Raw genomic sequence first — 27,996 nt, forward strand, 5'->3', positions numbered from 1 at the left:
GAACAGCAGAAATCAAAAACCCTGTAGCGATTTGAAGGAACATTCATTATTATGCTGCTCTGGTCCATGTGGCACAGTGATAGCATGTAAGAGGAGAGGACTAGAGGAGCCTCTACTTTTACAGACTGGTGGTGGTTATCCACACCAAATAACTGATTTATAGGACATTCCTTCAATGGTTTCATTCAGTACAGAGAAAACGATAGAGGTATACAGTAGGCTACACACGTTTTATTGTTTAACTGTCACAAGTGTTATGATGGCTTGTGGAACCCTGTTGTAGCTAGGATAAACGCTGGGAGGAAATACCAAATGATGAATTGCATCTTTCCTTAAGTCATCTCTAAACAGGGATCTAGGGCAAGAGGTGAATGTGTACAGTAGCATTATTCACAAACTATAGATATAAGAATGAAATAATATCCAAAAGGCAATTGAATATAAAAGCTATCAGGGCAATTTTAGTTAGATAGACATATACAGTATCTGTTCTATCAATGCCTGGTCTACATTCAACCTTTTTTGTTCTATGTTTCCATTCCTCACACATAAGGCAACCACAAGTTACTTTATAGTTCGCTTTTTACCTTTTATTGAGCAGACAGTGTGGGCTAGTTTTTGTTTATTTTAAAACTTATTTTCAAATTGTACTTGAAAGCTAAGGGCACCAGTAATAAAAACATGGCAAATGTGTTAATTTGGCAGTACTCAACAGAATAAACAGGGTTGTATGTATAATGTATAACTAACTGTATGACACAATCATGATTTCCACTTAAAGAAATGTCATTGTTGGGCTACAGTAGATCTGGCATGGAGTGTCATCGGAGGTTCCATGGTGGATAGGACTATACTCTATTTATATATATATATACACTATATGTACACTCTATACACTGTATAATAATAGGCATACAGTGGTGCCCCATCTCATCCCCAAATAAAACCAAATAAATATATACAAACATGTTTTTCTTCGACGGTACCGATGGCAACACTTGAGCTGCAGGATTTGTTATGTAGGGTACTGTAGATCGGCAGACAAGCTGATTGGATGGACTAATACAGTAGATTATCCAATACCGTTATGAATTACCCTTGTAGTCATCAACACATTTCTACATACCTGACCTCAGTAACCTGCTTGATACACAACATAACAGAGAGCTGTTTCTGAGGACAGAAAGAAAAAAGCTAAAATTGCCTGTTAGCTTACAATGATACAAATGTACGGTGGTTCACAATAATAAATAGGTACCAGTTAGCAATGAGCATCTTGTGTGCAAAAACAGTGTGGAACATAAAACAGAACTTCCCCATATACATGTAATCTGAAACCACGCATTGTCCAATTACTGGCTGCTTCTGGCCATGTTGATAACGGTAGAAATGAATAATGAAGGTATAGAAAAACTGTGTTTGAAAGGTTTAAGGCTATGTCCATTCTTTCTTGTTACATATCTATCTTCATTTTATGAGCAGGTGAGGCTTGAAGTACATTGTATATTGTGATGACAATATCCCCGCTGTTGTGTATTGAGAAGAAATATTCACTGTCAAAGCAACTGTTTTTGGCTGTACAGTTAAAGCTATGGCTAATAGACAAATTACAATCACTTTACCTGTAAAATCACTAACACATTCAACTGTATTCAACACATATTTGTTGTTGGATATTTGGTATTTGGAATGAAATCGGTTCAATGAATAGATTTTTTTCAGGCAGTGCTACTGTCACTATACTGTACAATCCATGTGACTATACCAGCATGCCCCTCCCAAAGTCTCTGGCAGAGTTCAATGTTGCTGTAGCTACCATGTGATCCACGTTTCTACATACAGTAGGCGTCAACAAAACTGAACCAAAGGTATCATTTGTTCACTGAGACAAATACACCTATTTACACAAAACCAGGCAGAAGATGTGTGTACAGACAGAGAGGCGAGGGAGTGAGCAGAATGAAAGGACACTGTGCAAAAGTTGGCCTCTCTGTGTTTGACTTCCTCTCCTGGTACGACACGCCACCACCAACACCACCGCCGGGGCTTCTGGGAAGGGGTGGTCTGGCCTCACTGACCAGCAGACTATCCAGGGTCCACCTCCTCATCTTCATCGTCATCCTTGGTTACGGCGAAAGCCTGTGCTCGTCTCATCTCCCAGAAGGATTGTGTCTTATGGGAATGCTTTAGGGACAGGAGACACAAGACAAGACTCTTACTTAAAGTTGACATGACACAATGAGATGCAAATGAGGCTACAGTATTATAAGTGGATGAGGAGTTCTAAAACACTCATGAGGAAATACATGTACAGTAGTTACAGTATATACTGAATAATGGAGTCCACCACTTTCTAAATTATTCATCCATGATAGAACCCCATTCGGAGAGAGACAAGCAACCTGCAGATGGACACCCAGGAAATAACCAGGCTAACAGTTCTGGACAGGAAGGGTACACAGACAGAGATGCATAGAGAGCGAGAAGGAGTTACACAACATCTACAACAGTTACCACATGACCACAGTAATGAGAATACAACAACAGCAGCAGTAACAGAAGTACAACATCTGAAGTTACAATACCAATGTTCACTTAATAGAATAAAATAAGAATTAATGCAAAGGTAGAGAGCACACATCTATTTACAGTGAGCAAGGAATTTCAAACTGTACAATCTGAACTATTGTATTAGACAGAGGAACAGCTGTAGACCCCTAGCCCTTTGAGGCCTAGACCCAGTATGGATGATGTCTCACCGATGAGGACTGACTATCTTGTGGCCGGTCCAGTTTAATGCGGATCTCTGACCCTTTACCCACATCAAGTTGACCAGGACCTGGATAATAAAACACATGACCTCAACAGTTATGATCCTGGACCAGGTTGTAATGGAAGAACTGTACAGTATACGGCCTTCTCTGACTCAATACGCCTATAAATCAGACATATCTACATCATGAAACTGCCAAATGTTGTATTTATTTTGGTATGACCTTTATTTAACCAACCTCCTTTTACAATAACCTGGCAAGCAACAGTAAATGACTTCTAGACTCATATGTACCTTATGCCCTCTTTTGTGTACGTCTACATTCTCCCCCTAGCCTCCTAGCCTCCTAGCCCCTCTTCTCACCTGGAGAGCTGCCACGGCTGGTGGTGCTTGTGCTGCTCATACTGTCCTCTAGCCATGTGCTGTAGGTTAACGAGTCCTGCTTGTGTGGCGTCCCCGCTGATGACAGGCTCTCCTGGGGAACACACATGGGCAAAAGGTTAGAAGCATGGGCAAAACACGCACACACACAACGCAAGCATGCACCTACACACACACACACGCAAGCACTCACACAAGCACACAGACACACTCACCATGCCAGTGTCATAGTCCTCCGTGGCCTCTGTCTCGTTCTCCTCCACCACACTGGCGAAGCTGCTGTCATTGGAGGAGGAGCGGGAAAGGTCGTGACCCTCAGGGATAGACTGAGCCCTGTTGTTACAAAGAGCAAAACTACATTCTGAGTCAGTCAGCCATCCACAATGTGACAGGACCATGCCTGGATTAATAGTCCACCAATAGAACCAGACACTGTCACACATACACTGTCTGGAGTAGAAGACGTACATATTGTAGGATACTTGGGGGGGGGGGTACCTAAATCACATTGTCCTAGTGATGTTGAACTTGATAGTGCACTACTCATGTTGATATGATGCTGACATTTTAATGTGAATGATCATATTGGCCTATACAGTGCATTTGGAAAGTATTCAGACCCCTTGACTTTTTCCCCCCAGAAATTCCACAGCGCTCTGGTGTAGGTTTTCATCAAGGATCTCATGGTCTGTACATTGCTCCGTTCATTATCAACATTATCAACATACAGCTGGCTGGTTATACGCTGTATCGGCAGGATAGAACAGCAGCGTTTGGTAAGACAAGGGGCGGCGGACTATGTATTTTTGTAAATAACAACTGGTGCACGATATCTAAGGAAGTCTCGAGGTTTTGCTCGCCTGAGGTAGAGTATCTCATGATAAGCTGTAGACAACATTATCTACCTAGAGAGTTTTCATCTGTATTTTTCGTAGCTGTCTATATACCACCACAGACTGAGGCTGGCACTAAGACCGCACTCAATGAGCTGTATTCCGCCATAAATAAACAGGAAAATGCTCACCCAGAGGCGGCGCTCCTAGTGGCTGGGGACTTTAATGCAGAGAAACTTAAATCGGTCTTACCATCAGCATGTTAAATGTGCAAACAGAGGGAAGAAACTCTGGACCACCTTTACTCCACACACAGAGACACATACAAAGCCCTCCCTCACCCTCCATTTGGCAAATCTGACCATAATTCTATCCTCATGATTCCTGCTTACAAGCAAAAATTAAAGCAGGAAGTACCAGTGACTCGATCAATAAAAAAGTGGTCAGATGAAGCAGATGCTAAGCTACAGGACTGTTTTGCTAGCACTGGAATATGTTCCGGGATTCCTCCGATGGCATTGAGGAGTACACCACATCAGTCATTGGCTTCATCAATAAGTGTATCGATGATGTCATCCCCACAGTGACCATACGTACATACCCCAACCAGAAGCCATGCATTACAGACAACATCCGCACTGAGCTAAAGGCTAAAGCTTCTGATTTCAAAGAGCGGGACTCTAACCCAGAAGCTTATAAGAAATCCCCCTATGCCCTCTGACGAACCATCAAACAGACAAAGCGTCAATACAGGACTAAGATCGAATCATACTACACTGGCTCTGACACTCGTTGGATGTGGCAGGGCTTGCAAACCATTACAGACTACAAAGGGAAGCACAGCTGAGAGCTGCCCAGTGACACGAGCCTACCAGATGAGCTAAACTACTTCTATGCTCGCTTCGAGGCAAATAACACTAAAACATGCTTGAGAGCACCAGCTGTTCTGGAAGAATGTGTGTTCACGCTCTCCGCAGCCGATGTGAGTAAGACCTTTAAACAGGTAAACATTCACAAGGCCGCAGGGCCAGACGGATTACCAGGACATGTACCGCGAGCATGCTCTGACCAACTGGCAGGTGTCTTCACTGACATTTTCAACCTCTCCCTGTTCGAGTCTGTAATACCAACATGTTCTAAGCAGACCAGCATAGTCCCTGTGCCCAAGAACACTAAGGTAACCTGCCTAAATGACTAACGACCCGTAGCACTCACGTCTGTAGCCATGGAGTGCTTTGAAAGGCTGGTCATGGCTCACATTAACACCATTATCCCAGAAACCCAATCCAATTTGCATATCGCCTTAACAGATCCACAGATGATGCAATCTCTATTGCACTCCACACTGCCCTTTCCCACCTGGACAAAAGGAACATCTTTGTGAGAATGCTATTCATTGACTACAGCTCAGCATTCAACACCATAGTGCCCTCAAAGCTCATCAATAAGCTAAGGACCCTGGGACTAAACACCTCCCTCTGCAACTGGATCCTGGACTTCCTGACGGGCCGCCCCCAGGTGGTAAGGGTAGGTAACAACACATCTGCCACGCCGATCCTCAACACAAGGGCCACTCAGGGGTGCGTGCTCAGTCCCCTCCTGTACTCCCTGTTCACTCATGACTGCACGACCAGGCACTACTCCAACACCATCATTAAGTTTTCCGATGACACAACAGTGGTAGGCCTGATCACCAACAATGACAAGACAGTCTATAGGTAGGAGGCCAGAGACCTGGCCGTGTGGTGCAAGGACAACAACCTCTCCCTCAATGTGATCAATACAAAAGAGATGATTGTGGACTACAAGAAAAAAAGTACCGTTCTCATTGACGGGGCTGTAGTGGAGCAGTTTGAGAGCTTCAAGTCCCTTGGTGTCCACATCACCAACAAACTAACATGGTCCAAGCACACCAAGACAGTTGTGAAGAGGGCACGACAAAACCTATTCCCCTTCAGGAGACTGAAAAGATTTGGCATGGGTCCTAAGATCCTCAAAAGGTTCTACAGCTGCACCATCGAGAGCATCGTGACTGGTTGCATCACTGCCTGGTATGGCAACTGCTCTGCCTCCGATCGCAAGGCACTACAGAGGGTAGTTCGTACAGCCCAGTAAATCACTGGGGCAAAGCTTCCTGTCATCCAGGACCTCTATAACAGGCAGTGTCAGAGGAAGGCCCTAAAAATTATCAGACTCCAGCCACCCTAGTCATAGACTGTTCTCTCTGCTACCGCATGGCAAGCGGTATCGGAGAACCAAGTCTAGGTCCAAGAGGCTTCTAAACAGCTTCTACCCCCAAGCCATAAGACTCCTGAACATCTAATCAAATGGCTACTCAGACTATTTGCATTGTCCCCCCCCTTTTTAAACCGCTGCTACTCTCTGTTGTTATCATCTATGCATAGTCACTTTAATACCTCTACCTACATGTACACATTACCTCAATTACCTTGACTAACCGGTGACCCGCACATTGACTCTGTACTGGTACTGTCACGTCCTGACCAGTAAAAGGGGTTGTTTGTTATTGTAGTTTGGTCAGGGCGTGGCAGGGGGTGTTTGTTTTGTGTGTTTCGGGGTTTTTGGTGTATGTTCTATATTTTCTATTTCTATGTGTTTATCTGGTTTTTCTATTTCTATGTTGGGGTTTTGGAACGACCTCCAATTAGAGGCAGCTGGTTGTCGTTGCCTCTAATTGGAGGCCATATTTAAGTGGGTTAATTTTCTCTTGTGTTTGTAGGTGGTTGATTCCTGTTTAGTCTGTGCACCTTACGGGACTGTTTTCGTCGTTTGTTTTGTGTAAGTGTTTTTGTTTTCCTTCAATAAAAGAAGATGTTCAATATACCCGCTGCAGTTTGGTCCAGTCCATACGACGAACGTTACAGAACCACCCACCAACGAAGGACCAAGCAGCGGAGGAAGGAGCAGCATGGTAAAGAGGACTGGACATGGGAGGACATCCTGGACGGCAAGGGATCCTACACGTGGGAAGAGATCCTGGCCGGAAGGGATCGCCTCCCATGGGAGCAGGTGGAGGCCCTCAGAAGAGCGGAGGCAGTAGTAGAAAAGGACCAACGACGAAGGTATGAGGGGACACGGCTGGCAAGGAAGCCTGATAGGCAGCCCCCCCCCAAAAAAAATGGGGGGGGGGGGGGTCACACGGGTAGTTTGGCTGGGCCAAAGGTTAGCCCTGCTTATTATGGGGAGCGACGGATCAAGCAAGCACCATGTTATGCGGAGATACACACGGTATCGCCAGTGCGCAGCTACAGTCCGGTGCGCTTGGTGAAAGCTCCTCACAGGGGTCATGTTAGAGCCAGCATCGAGCCAGGACCGGTGATGCAAGTAGCAAGGGGTCTGAATACTTATTTAAATAAGGTATAAGGTATTTCTGTTTTTTATTTTGAATACATTTTTCAAAAATGTCTAAAAACCTGTTTTCGCTTTGTCATTGTGTGTAGATTGTATTGTGTGTAGATTGATGAGGATTTTATTTTTTCCATTTTAGAATAAGTCTGTAACGTAACAAAATGTAGGTCTGAATACTTTCCGAATGCACTGTATATCTGTGTTAAAATGTAATATACTCACATGTTCTTTGTAATGAGCACTTCTGGTGAGCTTTGATTGGAGGAGTTCTCAGACTTGGGGTCCTGAGAGGCATGGTCACTGTCAGGGGTCTTCTGTGTGCCAGGTAAACACTCCCTACCGCTGTGGACGCTGCTGAGTGGGGAGTGGACAGGGCGAGAGATGGATACAGGGACAGGGCGAGAGATGGATACAGGGACAGGGCGAGAGATGGATACAGGGACAGGGCGAGAGATGGATACAGGGACAGGGCGAGAGATGGATACAGGGACAGGGCGAGAGATGGATACAGGGACAGGGCGAGAGATGGATACAGGGACAGGGCGAGTGATGGATACAGGGACAGGGCGAGAGATGGATACAGGGACAGAGCGAGAGATGGATACAGGGACAGGGCGAGAGATGGATACAGGGACAGGGCGAGAGATGGATACAGGGGCAGGGCGAGAGATGGATACAGGGACAGGGCGAGAGATGGATACAGGGACAGGGCGAGAGATGGATACAGGGACAGGGCAATAGATACAGGGACAGGGCGATAGATACAGGGACAGGGCGATAGATACAGGGACAGGGCGATAGATGGATACACGGACAGGGCGATAGATGGATACAGGGACAGGGCGATAGATACAGGGATAGGGCGATAGATACAGGGATAGGGCGATAGATACAGGGACAGGGCGATAGATACAGGGACAAAGACAGGGCGATAGATACAGGGACAGGGCGATAGATACAGGGACAGGGCAATAGATACAGGGACAGGGCGATAGATACAGGGACAGGGCGATAGATACAGGGACAGGGCGATAGATACAGGGATAGGGCGATAGATACAGGGATAGGGCGATAGATACAGGGACAGGGCGATAGATACAGGGACAGGGCGATAGATACAGGGACAGGGCGATAGATACAGGGACAGGGCGATAGATACAGGGATAGGGCGATAGATACAGGGACAGGGCGATAGATACAGGGACAGGGCGATAGATACAGGGACAGGGCGATAGATACAGGGACAGGGCGATAGATACAGGGACAGGGCGATAGATACAGGGACAGGGCGATAGATACAGGAACAGGGCGATAGATACAGGGACAGGGCGATAGATACAGGGACAGGGCGATAGATACAGGGACAGGGCGATAGATACAGGGACAGGGCGATAGATACAGGGACAGGGCGATAGATACAGGGACAGGGCGATAGATACAGGGACAGGGCGATAGATACAGGGACAGGGCGATAGATACAGGGACAGGGCGATAGATACAGGGACAGGGCGATAGATACAGGGACAGGGCGATAGATACAGGGACAGGGTGATAGATACAGGGACAGGGCGATAGATACAGGGACAGGGCGATAGATACAGGGACAGGGCGATAGATACAGGGACAGGGCGATAGATACAGGGACAGGGCGATAGATACAGGGACAGGGCGATAGATACAGGGACAGGGCGATAGATACAGGGACAGGGCGATAGATACAGGGACAGGGCGATAGATACAGGGACAAAGACAGGGCGATAGATACAGGGACAGGGCGATAGATACAGGGACAGGGCGATAGATACAGGGACAGGGTGATAGATACAGGGACAGGGCGATAGATACAGGGACAGGGTGATAGATACAGGGACAGGGTGATAGATACAGGGACAGGGTGATAGATACAGGGACAGGGTGATAGATACACGGGACAGGGCGATAGATACAGGGACAGGGAAAGGATCAGGACATCAGACAGAAACACAGGATATTATAACGAACATATAATGGGTATCATAAGTATTAACCCCCCTTGGAGTTTTTCACATTTTGTTGCGTGACAAAGTGGGATTGAAATAGATTTAATTTAGATCTACAAAAGATACTCCATAATGTCAAATGGAAAATAAATTATACATATTTTAACAAATTAATAATAAAAATGTAATCACTAAAATGTAGATCAGGAGTAAAATTTGGCTCAACATAAGTTACATGGACTGAAATGTATGAAATAGTAGGGCTAAACATGATTTTTTTTTTTATGACTACCCCTTCCTCTGTCCCCCATACATACAACATCTGTAAGGTCCCTCAATCAAGTACTGCATTTGAAGCACAGACTCAACTACAAAGACCATGGAGCTTTTCAAAAGACTCAAAGAAGGGCAGTGATTGGTAGATGGATAACAATAACAAATTAGACATTGAATATCTCTTTTAGCATGGTCAAGATAATAATTATGCTGTGGATGAAGTATTAAACCACCCAGACACAACAAAGATACAATTGTCCTTCTGAACTGAGCTGCAGGACAGGAAGGAAACTGCTCAGGGGTGTCACCATGAGGCCATTGGTGATTTTAAAACAGTTCAATGGCTGTGACAGGAGAAAACAGGATGGATTAACAACATTGTAGATAAAAGAATAATAAATATACAGAATAAACAGGCACAAAAGTAATACTGCAAAAAAACATGACAAAGGAATACTTTTTTTGGCCTAAATGTTTGGGGCAAATCCAACACAACACATCTCTGAGTAACTGCCTCCTTATTTTCAAGCATGGTGGTGGCTGCATCATGGTATGGGTATGCTTGTCATCAGCAACAACTGCAGAGTTTTTCAGAATAAAAAAAAACAATATGGAGCTAAGCACAGGCAAAATCCTAGAGCAAAACGTCCTTCAGTCTGATTTACACCACTGGGTAGAGGAATTTACCTTTAATCAGGACAATGGCCTACTGCACGAGGCTACATCTACACTGGAGTTGCTTACCAAGAAGACAGTGAATGTTTCTGTGGCCAAGTTGTAGTTGACTTAAATCTGCTTGAAAATCTATGGCAATATATGAAAATTGCTGTCTAGCCATGATCCCCAACACCTGACAGAGCTTGAAGAATATTTGAAAGAATAATGGGCAAATATTGCACAATCCAGGTGTGCAAAGCTCTTAGAGACTTTTTTCTAACATGTATTGACTCAGGGAGGTAAATACTTATCTAATCAAGGTATATTAGTGTTTTATTTTTCATAAATTAAAAACATTATGTAAAAACATTATGATAGCGTTTTTCTTCCACTTTGACATTATAGACCATTCCAAAAAAATCACAATTAAATTCATTTAAATCCCACATCTTAACGCAACAAAATGTGAAACAAAATGTGAATACTTATGATACCCACTGTATCAAGATCATATACAAACATCTATCAACATCAATATTCATGTCTATGAACATTGACCCGTCCCTGTTATGTGACTAGGTCACACTTACATTTTCTGGTGGACTTCCTGGATATTCTCAATACCGATGGCACTGCTGCGTCTGGAGCTAAAGGGACCAGACTTTTTCCTGGTTGGACTCTTCCCAGGGATGATCAAAGACTGACAGGACAAGAAGAAAACAACCAGTGAGCATCCATGACATCATCTCTTTCACAATAACAGCCTATCAATAGCCAAGAACATGGTATCTGTCTTTAATGCTGTGGTGATTGCATTGTTATGCTCTGTTCATTCTTTTCTAGTACGTTAGGTGTTATTACACAGTATGTCATCACTTGTATTTTCCAAATGTCATGACTTTCCAGGTATTGTATCATTATTCACTATAAATCGTGAGACAATTTAACCATCTCTGCGGAAAGTACAAGATGTTCTATCTTGCATAAGAATGACTCATTATTATCAGGCTACGTACAGAGTAACCATTCTTATGCCTTGGAGTTGTGGCTAACAGAGATAAGAAAACATTAGAATATGCACTTAGAGGCTTAGCAACAAGCCCTAGTGCCACTCAGATTGGCTAGCGAGAGCAGCGCTGTAGATGAAAGATCAGTTGTAGCGCTCCAGGGCTTACCACTAAATTGTGCTTTCTGACTGAACACTGTTCACTCAATCTCCCTTTGTAAGCTCTCAAAATAAGGACTTGAAAAATAGCTTGTATCTAATGTGGGCTTCAAAGAGCTTGAGAAGAACCTATGTTCTCCAAACCATTAATATTCATAGTTTTAAACAATTAGCAAAACAAGATTTGCATGTTGAGAGATATGCTTGTGGAGACTACAGAGGGTGAACACACAATAAAATATAATAACAAAACAAGGAAATATGCAACAAAAAAAAAACAGTTAAGTGACGGCTAAGGCCATTAAACGGACCACTTGTCTCTATGCACTTATACAAAACATTATTTGTGCTAGCGTTGTACCTACAGTATATCTGATGTCATATGGATCAAAGGCTAGTGTACAGTGTGTTATGTCGTTCAAACAGTTGAGAGAGGCAAGTCATTTCACAAGCCTCAGTAATACCATAGCTTTAAAATAGGTGTATCATACTATATAGATGCAATCTCCTGCTAAGAAATGCACATATTTCATAATACGAGTCGTCCTTTTGCATTTCTGGAGTGGTTGCCCTGGAATCCTAAAGTTGTGGTTCACTGATCAACCACAGGAAAAGTGTTTGTAAGGATGCAGTGTAGTCTTGCTGAGAAATAAGACACAGAGAAGAAGAGTAGTAAGGAGGGAGTAGTTAGAATTAGATATGAACCTCTTCTACTGTTCCTATTCCTATGGCACTGCCTCGACGTCCATGTTTACTGGGACTTTTCCCTGGGACAAGCAATGACTGAGTCATACAGAGAGAGAAAGAAGAGAGAGAGAGAGAGAGAAAGAAAGAGAGAGCGAGCGAGAGAGAGAGAGAGCAAGAGAAAGAAAGAGGGAGAGAGAGAGAGAGAAAAAAAACACTATGAGATTGATTACATGCAGCAAGTTATTGTTTGTTAATAAAACAAAATACATTAAAGCATGTGTTATATCTGGAGGCTACAAATAAAAGCACAGTTTTAAAATAAAGACAGAGAGTGAGACTTTGGGCACCACGGGTGTGACACAGGCAGTGAAATGGGGAGAGACACTATAGCAGAGAGAAAAAATGGCCCACAGAATTGGGCCTGTAATGAAGAGGATGATGGAGTCATGGAGAAGAAAGAGGAAGAGTAGAAAACAAGTACACATACATATGTTACAGCGTTGGAGAGCACAGCAGACATGGTCATGAACAAGAAGAAAGCCTCCACTAGAGTCACATACAGGTTGGTTACAAGTATTGTTCAAAGCACTTGTTATTTGTTTCATGCTTCATCAATATGTTTTCTTTGAGTCTTTTCTATGTATGTGGCATCTTAGACAAAGGGGATGACTTAATAGAGAAAGATCTTGTGACTTCCCAAATTAGGTTCCTCTCAGATTTGATATAAATGTATATCATAAGTTTAATCAAAAATCTTAGTGGTATAATACATCCCAAACATACAGGAAACATTCAAACAGTCATGAGCCACACTTTTATCACTTAGAAGGGCAACTCTTCTGCCACTGGGGTGTCAGACATATCATTCCATCTGTCTGACAAATGCCTAAAGAATTCTCGCCATGTACGCACTACGCACTCCCCTTGAACTCTTATAACTAGCAAGTTTGTTCTTGATATAAACATCACAAAGCAAACATAAAGCATGAGCAGGAGCTGGCATGTACACAGTGCAGGGAGCCATTCTGATGCAATGCATGGAATATTTATAATGAAAACAATATTCAATTGCATTTAATGTTAAAAACACCTTTGATCCAAAGAGATGACTCAGCTCATCCACTATTAATATAATTGCAAGGGTAATGACAATCTAGTAATTCTGGCTGTGTGAGTGTCCAAGTCTAATCATGTGCAAGACTATTGTGCTAAAGCTCAGACACACCGGTAGGATTGTCAAATGTTTGCCTGCCGACAGTACTTAGCACCTCTGAACAGTGTTGGCAGTCAATCTCTTTTACACAGCCAAACCAGAAGGTGGTAGTAGCATTTTTTGGCAATGCATATCTGTGTGTGTTACTTATGGTCTAGATTCCAAGCTATCTGCGCTAATGTTTCTATTTTTATAGAAAGCCCTTGTTGATGCTAGCCAGATGGCCACAGCTAGATAACTACCTAGCAACATGACGAAGAAACAATTAAATTCACTCTCCATAATCCCATGGCCAAATGTTTAGCTAGCTAACTAACTTTAGCATGTTCGCTAGCTAGCGCAGCATAGCTCATGGAAACTAGCTAATCGACTGTGACTGAAATATACTGCTCAAAAAAATAAAGGGAACACTTAAACAACACATCCTAGATCTGAATGAAAGAAATAATCTTATTAAATACTTTTTTCTTTACATAGTTGAATGTGCTGACAACAAAATCTCACAAAAATAATCAATAGAAATCCAATTTATCAACCCATGGAGGTCTGGATTTGGAGTCACACTCAAATTTAAAGTGGAAAACCACACTACAGGCTGATCCAACTTTGATGTAATGTCCTTAAAACAAGTCAAAATGAGGCTCAGTAGTGTGTGTGGCCTCCACGTGCCTGTATGACCTCCCTACAACGCCTGGGCATGCTCCTGATGAGGTGGCGGATGGTCTCCTGAGGGATCTCCTCCCAGACCTGGACTAAAGCATCCGCCAACTCCTGGACAGTCTGTGGTGCAACGTGGCGTTGGTGGATGGAGCGAGACATGATGTCCCAGATGTGCTCAATTGGATTCAGGTCTGGGGAACGGGCGGCCAGTCCATAGCATCAATGCCTTCCTCTTGCAGGAACTGCTGACACACTCCAGCCACATGAGGTCTAGCATTGTCTTGCATTAGGAGGAACCCAGGGCCAACCGCACCAGCATATGGTCTCACAAGGGGTCTGAGGATCTCATCTCGGTACCTAATGGCAGTCAGGCTACCTCTGGCGAGCACATGGAGGGCTGTGCGGCCCCCCAAAGAAATGCCACCCCACACCATGACTGACCCACCGCCAAACCAGTCATGCTGGAGGATGTTGCAGGCAGCAGAACGTTCTCCACGGCATCTCCAGACTCTGTCACGTCTGTCACGTGCTCACTGTGAACCTGCTTTCATCTGTGAAGAGCACAGGGCGCCAGTGGCGAATTTGCCAATCTTGGTGTTCTCTGGCAAATGCCAAACGTCCTGCACGGTGTTGGGCTGTAAGCACAACCCCCACCTGTGGACGTCGGGCCCACATACCACCCTCATGGAGTCTGTTTCTGACCGTTTGAGCAGACACATGCACATTTGTGGCCTGCTGGAGGTAATTTTGCAGTGCTCTGGCAGTGCTCCTTCTACTCCTCCTTGCACAAAGGCGGAGGTAGCGGTCCTGCTGCTGGGTTGTTGCCCTCCTACGGCCTCCTCCACGTCTCCTGATGTACTGGCCTGTCTCCTGGTAGCGCCTCCATGCTCTGGACACTACGCTGACAGACACAGCAAACCTTCTTGCCACAGCTCGCATTGATGTGCCATCCTGGATGAGCTGCACTACCTGAGCCACTTGTGTGGGTTGTAGACTCCGTCTCATGCTACCACTAGAGTGAAAGCACCGCTAGCATTCAAAAGTGACCAAAACATCAGCCTGGAAGCATAGGAACTGAGAAGTGGTCTGTGGTCCCCACCTGCAGAACCACTCCTTTATTGGGGGTGCCTTGCTAATGGCCATAATTTCCACCTGTTGTCTATTCCATTTGCACAACAGCATGTGAAATGTATTGTCAATCAGTGTTGCTTCCTAAGTGGACAGTTTGATTTCACAGAAGTGTGATTGACTTGGAGTTACATTGTTTTGTTTAAGTGTTCCCTTTATTTTTTGGAGCAGTGTATAATGTTAATACTAGCTACTGTGGTTAGCGAGCTTGGAGAAAGTATTTAGTGTTGTGTGCATTATGTCTGTGTACTTAGCTAACTACCATCCCATAACCTACATTGCTATGAAGTATGACTGGCTCATCCGTGGATGCACGAACTCCCACACGTTGGAGTTCGTGCTCTCTGATTGGCTCAAAGTGAAGTTGTTGGCCACTGATTCTACATTGCGATTCTACAAGTAGAAGCGGTAGGTTCGTCACTACCATGTCGGCACGCAGTAGGTACCGCTTTTGTTTTAGCAAGAGAAGGAACGGCCTCCCACTGTGATAAGTACCTATCAGCAGTGAGATTCTCTGTGTGTTTCATGCTTTAGAAGTTAGTGATTTGAGTTAGTCAGGCATGTGAGGGGGCTGGGCTCTATCAAGGGTTTCTCAGGGAAGGGAGAGGGAGCATCGCTCTCCTCACTCTGGAAGGGTGAAACAGAGAAGGAAATAACGGCAGCTAATGTATGTCACAAACACATGGTAGCATGCTGCAGACAGAACACAACACCACATAAAGCTTGACATTGAGAAGCTGGTGAGCCATTTGACAGAGCAGCAGAGCACAGAGACAAGGATGTTCCCCAGACAGACTAATGGAGACTGATCAAGCAGTTGATGCCAGTGTCCTGTATTATGGATAAGGACATTCTTGGAAACCCCCAGACAGACAACAACCTGTACAACCAAGGGGAACAACAGAGAAATAGTGCCGTGTAAAGAAGTGTCACTATAAGATGGAAATGATCCTCTGTTTTAGTTTCATAATTCAAATGAATTACAAATTGTTTTATGAGGGTGTTTCGTTTATAACTTACATATTCAGGAACAAGTGATCATATGTAAAAACACATTAGTCAGTGCATACTAAGCTTATTGCCCCAAGTCTTTTCCCAGCCGTGCCAGGTTACCTTAAAGGTCTCAAAGAAGCCCCCTCCTCCTCCGGACCCGTTCTCCATCTTGTCCTCGTCTCTTCCCAGACCCATCATGGCCTGGCTGTTGATGTGCAAGTCCTCATACAATGTCTCCAGTAAGGCTGACCGTGTACGCTCCTGATAACACAAACAGGTGACAGTTAATATGTAATGATAGGCTGGCAACACGGTCTACCAAGGATGCTGGCGTGTGTCCCTTAGCTGGGTCCTGAAAACAATGACAGAGATCCTTTGAATAACTCACCTTCAGTTTGGCAAATTTCTCAGCTTTATAGCAGGCATACTCAGCATTGATGAGCTTCGTGAAGAGGAACTCCTGGAATTCTGGACCCTGGGATAAAAGAGAACTGGGCTGAGTGACACAAATGAAGAAGGAGAGAGTAAACACTAGCTGACTGGTGTTTTAAGGAGTTGGGATTGTAGTTGTGCCAACTTACTTTTCTAAAGACGGCCGGGTCTGGCAGGGGTGGTCCAAAGAAAGGTACGTCATTTCTCGCCGTCACTGACACCTAACAGATGACAATCAAACTGGCCATGAATGATCAATGGTCACAGTATTGTATGTTTAGTATGATGTTGGTTGGCTAGTTTAGTGAAGATCAAGGAGTGCTTTAGCACCTTGTACAGTACATCATCAGTGCAGGCGTTCTCCACCTGCACCACTACGTAGGAATGGAGGAAGTTGGAGGCAATCATATCTGGTACGAAGGGAGTGCTCTCCTCCTGGAACACTATGGCCACAATGTCATTCCCTATGTGCCTCTTTCTCTGCAACTGCAACACAGGACAGCACGTAAAACAAAGCTGTATTGAACATTCATGTCACACGGAAATTCTTTCAAGAACAGTAATGAATTTGTCTGTCATGTATTGCTTGAGTAGGAGTAATAAGAGTTTTTTTAATTAACTTTCAAACTACTGAATGTTGCAAATGCCTTTCTCTACCACTCTGGGGAGCCCCTTGTCTCTCCCCCTCTCTCCCCCTGTTTGTCTTGGCAGATTTCTGTCTGTCCACAGATGAGCCAGGGTAAACCAACACCAGCTGGAGGGTTGCTGCTCCACCATATCAACCTGGACAACAGCTCTGATTGACATAACAATCAGCTGCTCCCACTGCAGCTGTGGGCTCTGATTCCACATTGTGTGTTCGTCCTGATAACTTATGGTGTGTGTTCGTCTAGATAGGCTTAAGACATTCTTCTGATAAGGTGTCTGTCTGTGTTTGTGTTGGGACAGTTTCCCTGATGAGTAAAGACTGAGGAAGTTTACACTGTAAGACATTATACAGTAGTGCTTCACTGAAGACTGCACTGAAAGAGAAAGATACTGTTTCTAAAGAAAACATACAATATAAATAAGCTTTATGGATGTTTCCAGAATGTTCCCAATCATAACAGATCATATGGATACCAATACTCATGTCATACCAATACACAACTTTCTAGTCATTTAAAACATGATCCATAACAGAATAAACAGTGAGATGATGACAGTTTGCATCAGTAGGAGATCAGAGGGGTTCGTAATAGTACCTGTTGTGTGTCCCCCTCAGTGTAAGGCAGCTTGGTGGACACATGAAACATGACCTCCTTGTTGCGGTAGTTGTGGTAGACGGACTCAGATCCTGTCTGCCCGTGGGTCACATCCAACCCACCACGAAACCTAGACAGATAGATAGAGGGTTTCACTGAATGGTCCAATCGTCAACACACTGTTCAAGACACAATCAATTGCACAATTGTGGTTGTTATTGAATGTACACTACCGTTCAAAAGTTTGGGGTCACTTAGAAATGTCCTTGTTTTTGAAAGACAAGCACATTTTTTGTCCATTAGAATAATAACAAATTGATCAAACGTACAGTGTAGACATTGTTAATGTTGTAAATGACTATCGTAGCTGGAAACTGACGATTTTTAATCAGTGTCTAGTTTGAGAAACAGACGCCTCACAAGTCCTCAACTGGCAGCTTCATTAAATAGTACCCACAAAACACCAGTCTCAACATCAACAGTGAAGAGGCAACTCCGGGATGCTGGCCTTCTAGGCAGATTTCCTCTGTCCAGTGTCTGTGTTCTTTTGCCCATCTTAATATTTTTGAGACTGGTGTTTTGCGGGTACTATTTAATGAAGCTGCCAGTTGAGGACTTGTGAGGCATCTGTTTCTCAAACTAGACACTCTAATGTACTTGTCCTCCTGCTCAGTTGTGCACCGGGGCCTCCCACTCCTCTTTCTATTCTGGTTAGAGCCAGTTTGCGCTGTTCTGTGAAGGGAGTAGTACACATCGTTGTACGAGATCTTCAGTTTCTTGTCAAGTTCTTGCATGGAATAGCCTTCATTTCTCAGCACCAGAATATACTGATGAGTTTCATAAGAAATTTCTTTGTTTCTGGCCGTTTTGATCTTGTAATCGAACCCACAAATGCTGATGCTCCAGATACTCAACTAGTCTAAAGAAGGCCAGTTTTTTTGCTTCTTTAAACAGAACAACTGTTTTCAGCTGTGCTAACATAATTGCAAAACGGTTTTCTAATGATCAATTAGCCTTTTAAAATTATAAACTTGGGTTAGCTAACACAACGTGCCATTGGAACACAGGAGTGATGGTTGCTGATAATGGGCCTCTGTATGCCTATGTAGATATTCCATAAAAAATCTGCCGTTTCCAGCTACAATAGTCATTTGCAACATTAACAATGTCTACACTGTATTTCTGATCAATTTGATGTTATTTTAATGGAATTTTTATTTGCTTTTCTTTCAAAAACAAGGACATTTCTTAGTGACAACAAACTTCTGAACGGTAGTGTATATTAGAACGTTGTGGTGAAGTTCTTACCCTTTGAAGTCATGCAGCTCGACCTTCTCCCCCAGAAACTCTAGGAATTCAACAAAGGCAGGACTCTCAACACTGTTCCCAAACAGCTCTTCTTCTGATGTCTGCAAACCAGGAGTTTATAGAGGCTAACAGCAGTCAGAAACAGAAAACAATACCACTGACCAAAGTACTATGAGGATTATACAACTTATTGTATATGAAGCTTTCATGATAACATACCTAAGATTTACGCTATTGTGAATAATATCATTAATATGGTTAATAGAACTATAATAATGAGTGAGGAATAATAACACTTTGATCACATAAAATCTCTCTCTCTCTTTGTGTGTGTGTGTGTGCGTGCGTGCGTGTGTATGTGTCCAGTCCTCAGTGTCTCCTGTATGTTAATGTCTCTCTGGGTGCTGAGAAGAGGAGGAGAGGGTTCTTGAGGCCCCTGGGGCCCCTGTGAGGTCGAGCCTCTGCTGAGTGTGGCCCTTTCCTTTAGAGTTTAAAGATCAAGGATGTGGAGCTTCACTCCCTATGCTCCATCAGAGGATACAATGACTCTCTACTGAGGCTATGCTGAGGCTTCCGTAGCTTCTCTGGCTCAGTGCCGTAAACAATAGGGTCGTTATTGTAATGAGAAGGAATATTGAAGAGAAACATATGGTTGGCTTAGGCTTAGAGAGACTATTAATGTGTTGGGGAGGAGGATAAGCATATTAAGCATTTTCTTATGAGAATTGCAAGAGATGGTACTCGTGTTAATGCACTCAGGTTAGCTCTCATTCAGTACATTAACATTTCCATTCTAGTCATTTATCTGATGCTCCAGATCGACAGATCTTAAGATAGATAGGTGGGACAACCACATATCACAGTCATAGTAAGTACATTTTTCCTCATTAAAGTAGCTATCAGCTAAGTCAGTGCTAGTAGGAAAAGTCAACTGCGAGTGTTCGTTCATTTATTCATCTTTTTTGTTGTTAAATGTGTGGGGGGCTCTGTGGGATTGAAGAGTTTGGCATTATGATGATGATTTGATTCCCAATCGTTTTAACTGCTCTTGATGTATCTCCAAGGCTCACCTGTCCAAATTTCTGGTAGATGACTCCGAACTTGAAATTGTTGCTTATGACGTGTTCATCAAAATTGACGATGAGTCTTGAAGCCTGTTTAGAGATCACAAATTGAACGAATAGTCAGGAGTACCACATTTGTATTATCCATGTAAAAAATATATTTCTGTGGTTAAATATCTGAGAACACTTCAAAATCTAATGCTTACTTTTGGGTAGAGGACAGGGTAAAAACGATCCACATTCACCTCTTCACAGACAAGCTAAAGGTCAAAAATAAAAACATAGAAATAACTGCGCTGAGATCAAATTAATGTAATCATGGTACAATTATGACACTTTTCAACATCTTTTCCACAAACACTAGGTGTTGATATTCATCCCCAACCATGATCTCACCTTGGCCATCTGCACCACGTTAGGGAACTCTGTGAGACAGGATATGGGGATAACATCATGGTATGTCTCCAGTTTGGTCCTGGTGGTTTAGACAATCACAACAACATGTTCTCATCATGATCATAGTAATGCTTCTTAGAAGCTGTCAGTCTGTTACATGGGCTGGGCATCTGGAATGGATCATCTACCCACTGTAACTAACCCAGCCCTGGCCCTAGTCCCTACATCCGCATCCCTCTACCCTCCACCCACACACTTGCCTAAATCTGTCACATCATGCAGAAATGACAGTGTGCTGTTTACACTCTCACTGGCTTTATGACTCCTATGAATGGGATTATCACTACAATAGGGAATGATTCATAAACACTGGAAGTGAATGGAAATTCTCGTTTTAGCAACTTTCCATTGATTACAAGAGAGTTACAACTGTGCATTGTGCATTACTCAGTTGCACAGGCACAGAATGATGTGAACAATACCAGTATGTTTACAGTTTAGTACTGTATGTATTTTATGTATCCACAGTATTCAGATAAAGGAGAACGTGGGGATGGAAGAGGAGGAGGGGAAAGGGAAGAGAACAGAGAGAAAAATGAGAGCCAGCAGAGAGAAGGATGTGATGCGAGGAGGCTACGAGTGTTTTACCTGAGCATGATGCGGAGGTCTTCCTGGTCTCTGATCTCGTCATACTTCATGGACAACACCAGATGTCCCAGAGCTCCGTCCACTGAGTAGTAATTCAAGTGCTCCTGGGGACACAGCACAAGGACAGAGTTTAGCTGAAGAATACATTTTCTGTCTTTCATACACGCACACACACCAACCCAAACACATTTGAATGAGTTAACGAACGATGTCTCAACTGTATGTGCTAGCCAACTGCTGCTATTCCATTCAGGTCTCTGCTCTCCTCTATGGGCACATTAGATTAGTTCATATTACTGGTGTAAAACATGTGGCAAAGCCTAATGCCTCTTCATTAGCACCCGTCTCTGAAGTGCCACCCGACACCTAGAGGAGCTCTTATTATGTTACCCAGCTGGGATTGTTCTAACACTCATTCACTTTCAGTACCATAATGAATAGGAATCTATGTGAGTTATGGTGTCTTCATACTAGTGGTATGCCCTTTGGGCTGCAATATGTTGTATGAATAGAAGGTGCTTAACAAATGTTTCATACACATGTAGCCTCATTATTCTACAGACAGTGTTTGTTTTGTCTTGTGTTTTAAAGGCAGTTGGAAAAATATGTGGTGGAAGGAGAGGAGGAGACAAACTGCAAACATGATGAACCGGGAATCGAACCCCGGTCTCCTGCAGTATAACCACTCAGCCAAACTCCAACACAACAGTCCCAGTGTTCAGCCTCACCTTGCCCAGAAAGTGCTTCCTGTACATCTTGGCGGTGGAGTTACTCTCCAGCTTGTGTGTGGTGGGGGACAGAGGCTGGATCTGGTCTGGCTCAGCACTGTCACCAAGCTCATGGTTGTTGCCCTCGATCCAGTAGCCCCCAAACTGAGGCAGCAGAATCAGGGGGAACCCGCTCTTTCTCCCCAACACCTGGTTCACAACACAGAGTAGAAGACACAAGAGGTTGGAGGGTCATTTTTCCCCCCAAGCAATGTGATAGTGATTTTCAACGAATCCTGAAATATCAACCATGAAGCACAAACGCCAACATCCATGTTACTGGTGAAATGACTGCATTGAAGTTGAATTTCTGTATGTACCTCATGGACACTGGGGTAAGGAATGTAGTCCTCTTCGGTCTGTAAAGACAACAAAACAGACACATCAAGTATTCATCTGTCTCAGTAAGACTCAGTGGTGCTCTACAACTGATTTAATTGATGCTACTGATTTAAAGTGATGCTTTTATTACCATGGAATCCAGCCAAAGTGCCTGTCTGTTTAATGCATAAGCAGACAATCATGCTGCATGGTTGATGTTTATATGACTCTGTAACAATAATTGTACTCTAACCTTGTTAGTCTATACATTAGTAGGTAGGGAGGGCTGCTGGATTCGAGCATACCCACTGGGCACAGACGTCAATTCAATGTCTAAGTTGGTTCAACGTAATTCAATTGAAATGATGTGGAAACGACGTTGATTCAACCAGTTTGTGCCCAGTATGTGCCCACTGAGTGAATACAATTTGACAGTCAGTAGTCAGATACAGAGAGATATGAGGAGTAGTGACACAACGGGTGTATTGTGAGAGAGAGAGGTCAGGAGACCCAGCGAGAGCATACTTTGAGTGGGGGAGGAAAGGTGTATCGCTGCTCGTCCATTCTGTTGCCCTGAGAGAGAGAGGGAGAGAGAGAGAGAGAAACACACACACAGAGAGAGAGAGAGAGAGAGAGAGGGAGAGAGAGAGAGAGAGAAACACAGAGAGAGAGAGAGAGAGAGAGAGAAGAAGAAGAAGAAGGAGATAATGGTCACACGCTAGTTACACATGACAGATGATGTTACATTCCAAACCCAGGTCATCGGAGGTCCAGAGATGTTCATCATCATTACTGATTCACAACCGTGTCGTACATCTTATCTGACAGATTAGTTACATTTCAATCCACAGTTTTAGAGGAAGTAACAAAGTACAGGGAGGACTAATCATATTATCAACAGACAAAGAGGTTACAAAGCCATCCATATGTTTATACAGATAGCAGGCAGAAGAGCAAAGGGATGCCGAGTGGGGAGTTAGAGAGAGATAGGTAGGGAGATGGCCAGCAGAGCAGCCAGTTAACAGCTATCTGGACAGAAAGGCATGGAAGCAGTAATAAGACCTTTGGGTCTGTGTCACACAGACTTGGCATACGAACAGTACGTGGCCTGAAATTCCCATACTGTCCCTCAGTCCATGAGTGTGCACAGATACTGGCTCCAGACCTATGGGTAAAGGGCTGACCATGTGAGGGCTTTGAGTCTGTCTGATATGATGGAGCAGATAGTTGCTGCTGTGAGTTTGATGTGTTTGATATGCGGTCTGTTATTGAGGAGAAGCGGAATCCCTGGAGCATCTGATATACAAACTGACGAGGAATCTTCTGTTCAAAGAAATTGTTTTATACATAACTATGTCAACATACATACAGAATAACAACACAAGCCCATATATAATATCCTCAAGCCCAAATATTATGTATATGTTTATGAATAATAATCCTTAAGAAATACATTAGAAATAGAGAAGTAATACATTCTCTATACAGACTTTGTATTACAGCTCTTACAATAAAGTAATGTTACTTTATATGACACTGTAATAAAAATGTACTTTCAGACAGTGTAAAAAGCACACCCTGTTCACCAATGTTGGTACTGTATCAAACACGGTCTTGTCTTATGATAAGTAGTAAAATGCTATAATGTTAACCTATATTCCTCTAGTTTGTGCATGGAGGCTGGGTACAGTTTGCAAAGGCCAGGGGACAGGGGTTATTAGAGGCTCTCTGAAGTGAGGTAATTAGCTGAGGGTCTGGAAATAAGCATCAAGAGAGTAGCTGTCCAGAGTCAGGTACACTGCTCGTGTCCAGACATCTCCTCTCCGACACTGTCTGTCCCAGCTCTGCTAACCTTCAGTACAGAGCACAGGTAAGACAAGCCGTTGTTACAGGAGAGCAAAGCCAAAAAAGCAGCATTTACAGTAAAAGAGACTAAATCACTGGTTAGTGTACATTGCCTAGCTTAGAAACATGAGTTAATAAAGGAACAGCAAGAGATCCAATACATTACCTGCATCTTCTCAATCATTTCAAATAAATCTGTGGTCTGGAGAGGAGAATGAGATGAAGTGGAAATTAAACTCTATTCAGTATTCTATCAGCGTTAGCGTGGGATGTGTTCCCACTGTATTACAAACTGAGTCTAAGGACTGACTGTGTGAACTTTCTACTATAAAATATTATTTCATAGAACCATCACATAATTGATTTGTTACACATTAGTTCTCCATGGCATTGCACATCTGGCCCTGCGGAAACACACACTCTTTGTTTTCTTCCCTTCAGAAGTGAGATGAATCTTTCAGTGGAATAATCCTTTTTAAAAAGACTGTTTACATCTCTGAGAGCAACAGATAGATAAATCACCAGTGTGATAAACATAAACTGATACAGTATATTGAAGGGCCTGGCATGTGAGCCCGAATGGAGAAACATGTCCCATCTCACAGAGAGTCTTGTCTGAGCCACAGCTTTCTTCCCTTTGATGATACTGTTTAAGATAATGTTCCATGACAATAGCAACAACAAAATGATAGTATGTCAGCATGAGTCTCGTTGGGTTGTAAATCTATATGCTAGGAGATGGTCTGCATCATGCTCAGTCTAGGCAGGTTGCCAGCACACGATTCATCAACATCAAGATGGAAAATGCTGTATCTTCCATGCAGCATCAAGTACGATGCAGTGACATGTTACGTAGGACTATAACGTCCTAAAGGAATTTTGGCATCGTCCATTTCAGAGTTTCAACACTTTACTGGACGTTTTAACAGATTCCATCTGTGTGAACTAAGCCGTCCCTCCCTGGTTGAAGTGGACCCTGTATCATGGTCAACACACCAAAGTAAAGAATGCTTCAACATGTAATGTTATTCCTTCACCATTTCACATGCTGAGAAGTTCAAACATGTCGCCTTTGATGTTTTCAAATTGTAGTTGATTAGGGTTGGTACTCAGTATCTTAACAGACCTCAGTCTGGATAACACAAAAGTATGAGAATTCCAGTCTCAAAAGATGTCAGAATCCAACAGGCACACTCACTCAAGGCTGACATGACCCAGCAGTTTGTGTACAGTACTATATGATCTGAGTGTCCAGAGTGAGTGTCCTCCGCCATATGCAAACAAAAGTCTGCAACAATACAAACTAGTACTAACCCTAAAGATAAACATTACTGGCCTGGAAAACACACTGTTGAAACGATGACACTGTCAAAACAGTATGGCCAGCTGAACTATTCAGAGACACATGACATCCTCATTGTCTACATACAGAACAGTCAACTGTCAGAAACACAACTGGAATATGTATACATTAAAGGATTTTTCTTTAAGGCACAAATACATTTACAATATATTGCCTTTACCACTAAATGAACAAGGAACAATCAACATGGTAGTATTCCATAATACTGACCTGGATTTGAACCGGCAATAACCCAAGCTTCTCATCTAAAAAAAAGTTCAGTCAATGGGCTCTTTGAATTAAATCTACAAACAACGGTCCTCGTCTTCTTGAAGCCTGGTTTGTTGTAATGTTGTAATGTAGGCCTACTGTACTTTTATAATAATATGAGAGGGTTAAATCATTCATTTTTGATAGGCTAACATTACTTGATGAAGACATTTTGTTAGCTTTAGTTACCAGTAACTCTGCTTTTGTCTTGAAGCTAAAATGTATTGAGTGTAGGCTACAGACTAGAAAAAATTACTTTAATTGTCCACACATGCTTGTGAATTGTTGCATTATTCAACAGTGTAATATGGTTCTGTACCAATAATTAATAGCGTAATATAGTTTGCGATGCTTAGCCTCCTGTCTAGTGGCTACTGTGACATTTAAGATACTTTTGAGCTGCAAAGCAAGAACGTCAACCGAAACCTCTCAGCTCGTGATATTCCCGTCACTAATGGGATTTGAAAAGTATATGTACATATTATGTAAATTGACATTTCAACCCGATAACTCTCTTCGGTGAGAATAAGCCCTTTATTCTTACTCTAGTCCTAATACTTCAGACAATCAAAAGAAGAGATCTCTGTCAGAGGTGTGACTAATCTACCCGAGTACTTACTTCGCTGTGTCCCCTCCACGGTCCCACTGTCACCAGTGGAGCATTGAGATGAATCTGACTTTTAGACATTTTCAAAGTAGACTATTTTCCAAGGAAAAATCCTGCAGCCGAAAAATGATTCCGAGTCCCTGGTTTGTGAGTTCAACTGTTAAGTTCAAGTGTCCAGGATTAGAAGAACACATTGCCTGGTGCGTCTTTGTCCAGCCCCAGAGACATGCATGTATTCCACTGTGGTACTGCAGAGTTCCTCACCCACAGCACAGTGACTCCCCAAACGACTACAGCCATGACCAAGAGTCACAGAGGAGGCAGAGGTGGTGACAGACTCAAGGAATCCTCAACTGCATGTTTGTATAATGAGTATGTCTGCAGGTGTGTGTGTCGTAGGTTGTTCAGCAATCCTCAGTTAAAAATTGTGTCTTTTTACGCTATCTTTGTCTCTCTGTCACTATCTAGGAAGTAGAAAGGGGGGTAATGCATTCCCGAAAGAGCACTGTGTGTACAACACTCCTCCTCTCTCTGTGTGTGTCTGGCAGATGGCCAGAGGTGGAGCAAGGTCCTAGTCCTCAGGCCGTGATGTATTCTACAGCTCAGACAAGTCCCTGCATCACCCGCTTACCCACACTGGAGCAAGGGGAGTTGTGGGCGCTGCTTCACTTTATAGAGACAATGTTTTGGGCTCATATAGCTAGGAATAACTTTATTGTAATACAATTGTAGGCGTACATCAACTGCCATAATTTCAATGAAATTCGTTTCACTTTTTTGGCCTGCTCATTATAACAAAGCTGGATCAAAGAGAAAGGGAATAGAATAGAGAAATAACACTATAACTCTCATCCCACGTATGGCATATTTCCACTAAGGACTTACCCCAGTGTTTTACCCAAATGGCTCAGACTTTTAGGTTTCCACCTCCACGGCCCGGCTCCAGTGTCTCTCTGGGCCATGGCCTCAGTGGACCTGCTCTGACTTGGAGCCAAGGCCCTGGACACTGGTACTTTTCAGCTGTCATTTACATTACAATGGCTAAGCGGGTACATGGGTTAACACCTCACAGAAAACTGTCTTGATGATGCAGAGGTTGTTGATACTGCTCTAAGTCCTCGGTATCAGCCCAGTTCCCCCAAAATAATACTAGAGCTGATATTGACATAATGACTGGTGACACGCTGATGCTGTACTGGAAAAACACTCAATAGTGTAACACAGGAAGCAGAGCAAAGCCAGCCAGCCGGTCTGAGAGGTGGCCCACAGGGAACGTCACTTCAACGTGGATAATTGGGTAATATTTGGTTGAGACGTTAATCAATGAGATTACAACCTATATTCAGCCACTCAAAAATACAGCCAAAAGTTAGCTGAATGTTCAGTCCAACCATCTGAAAGCACAAGAAAATTCCAATTGAAAAACAATGTCTGATTTTTTTATTTAATTGTCACCCAAATGTCTGTCACTGTGCTTTCAACCATTTAAAATCACAAAGTTCAAATGGTAATATAATGTCAGATATTTAGCTTATTTATATTTGACAGAATAATGTGCTATCCACTGTGCTTCAATCAGTTTGTGCCCAGTGGGGGAGGAGTGAAAAGCAGTGTGGGATCTGCCTGGCTCAGCCTCAG

General features: G+C 43.3%; 1 protein-coding gene across 12 annotated transcripts in view; it reads right to left on the minus strand.

Annotated features, from left to right (window-relative positions):
• Positions 1-211: 211 nt before the first annotated feature.
• The window catches only part of LOC106572387 (rap1 GTPase-activating protein 1), an 89,028-nt gene continuing 61,243 nt past the window's right edge, over positions 212-27,996 (minus strand). For 3 of the 12 annotated variants that reach the window (XM_014146479.3, XM_014146482.3, XM_014146484.3), the window contains 21 exons: positions 24,306-24,341; positions 22,820-22,867; positions 22,294-22,332; positions 21,935-22,123; positions 21,207-21,310; positions 20,559-20,637; positions 20,369-20,422; positions 20,169-20,252; positions 19,099-19,199; positions 17,791-17,920; positions 16,877-17,032; positions 16,696-16,767; positions 16,503-16,589; positions 16,235-16,375; positions 12,139-12,216; positions 10,859-10,968; positions 7,579-7,710; positions 3,370-3,508; positions 3,137-3,248; positions 2,760-2,839; positions 212-2,184 (listed from right to left, as the gene is read on the minus strand). In XM_014146479.3, coding sequence (XP_014001954.3) covers positions 2,086-2,184; positions 2,760-2,839; positions 3,137-3,248; positions 3,370-3,508; positions 7,579-7,710; positions 10,859-10,968; positions 12,139-12,216; positions 16,235-16,375; positions 16,503-16,589; positions 16,696-16,767; positions 16,877-17,032; positions 17,791-17,920; positions 19,099-19,199; positions 20,169-20,252; positions 20,369-20,422; positions 20,559-20,637; positions 21,207-21,310; positions 21,935-22,123; positions 22,294-22,332; positions 22,820-22,867; positions 24,306-24,341 — 2,070 coding nt within the window. In that variant the 3' untranslated portion in view covers positions 212-2,085. Of the gene's footprint in view, positions 2,185-2,759; positions 2,840-3,136; positions 3,249-3,369; positions 3,509-7,578; positions 7,711-10,858; positions 10,969-12,138; positions 12,217-16,234; positions 16,376-16,502; positions 16,590-16,695; positions 16,768-16,876; positions 17,033-17,790; positions 17,921-19,098; positions 19,200-20,168; positions 20,253-20,368; positions 20,423-20,558; positions 20,638-21,206; positions 21,311-21,934; positions 22,124-22,293; positions 22,333-22,819; positions 22,868-24,305; positions 24,342-26,370; positions 26,919-27,996 lie in introns of those variants that run through there. The other 9 variants (XM_014146483.3, XM_045696216.2, XM_014146487.3 and 6 more) reach the window with 8 other exon arrangements.

This window comes from Salmo salar, chromosome 15, assembly GCF_965601325.2.
Source record: "Salmo salar chromosome 15, fSalSal1, whole genome shotgun sequence".
NCBI classification, from domain to species: domain Eukaryota; kingdom Metazoa; phylum Chordata; class Actinopteri; order Salmoniformes; family Salmonidae; genus Salmo; species Salmo salar.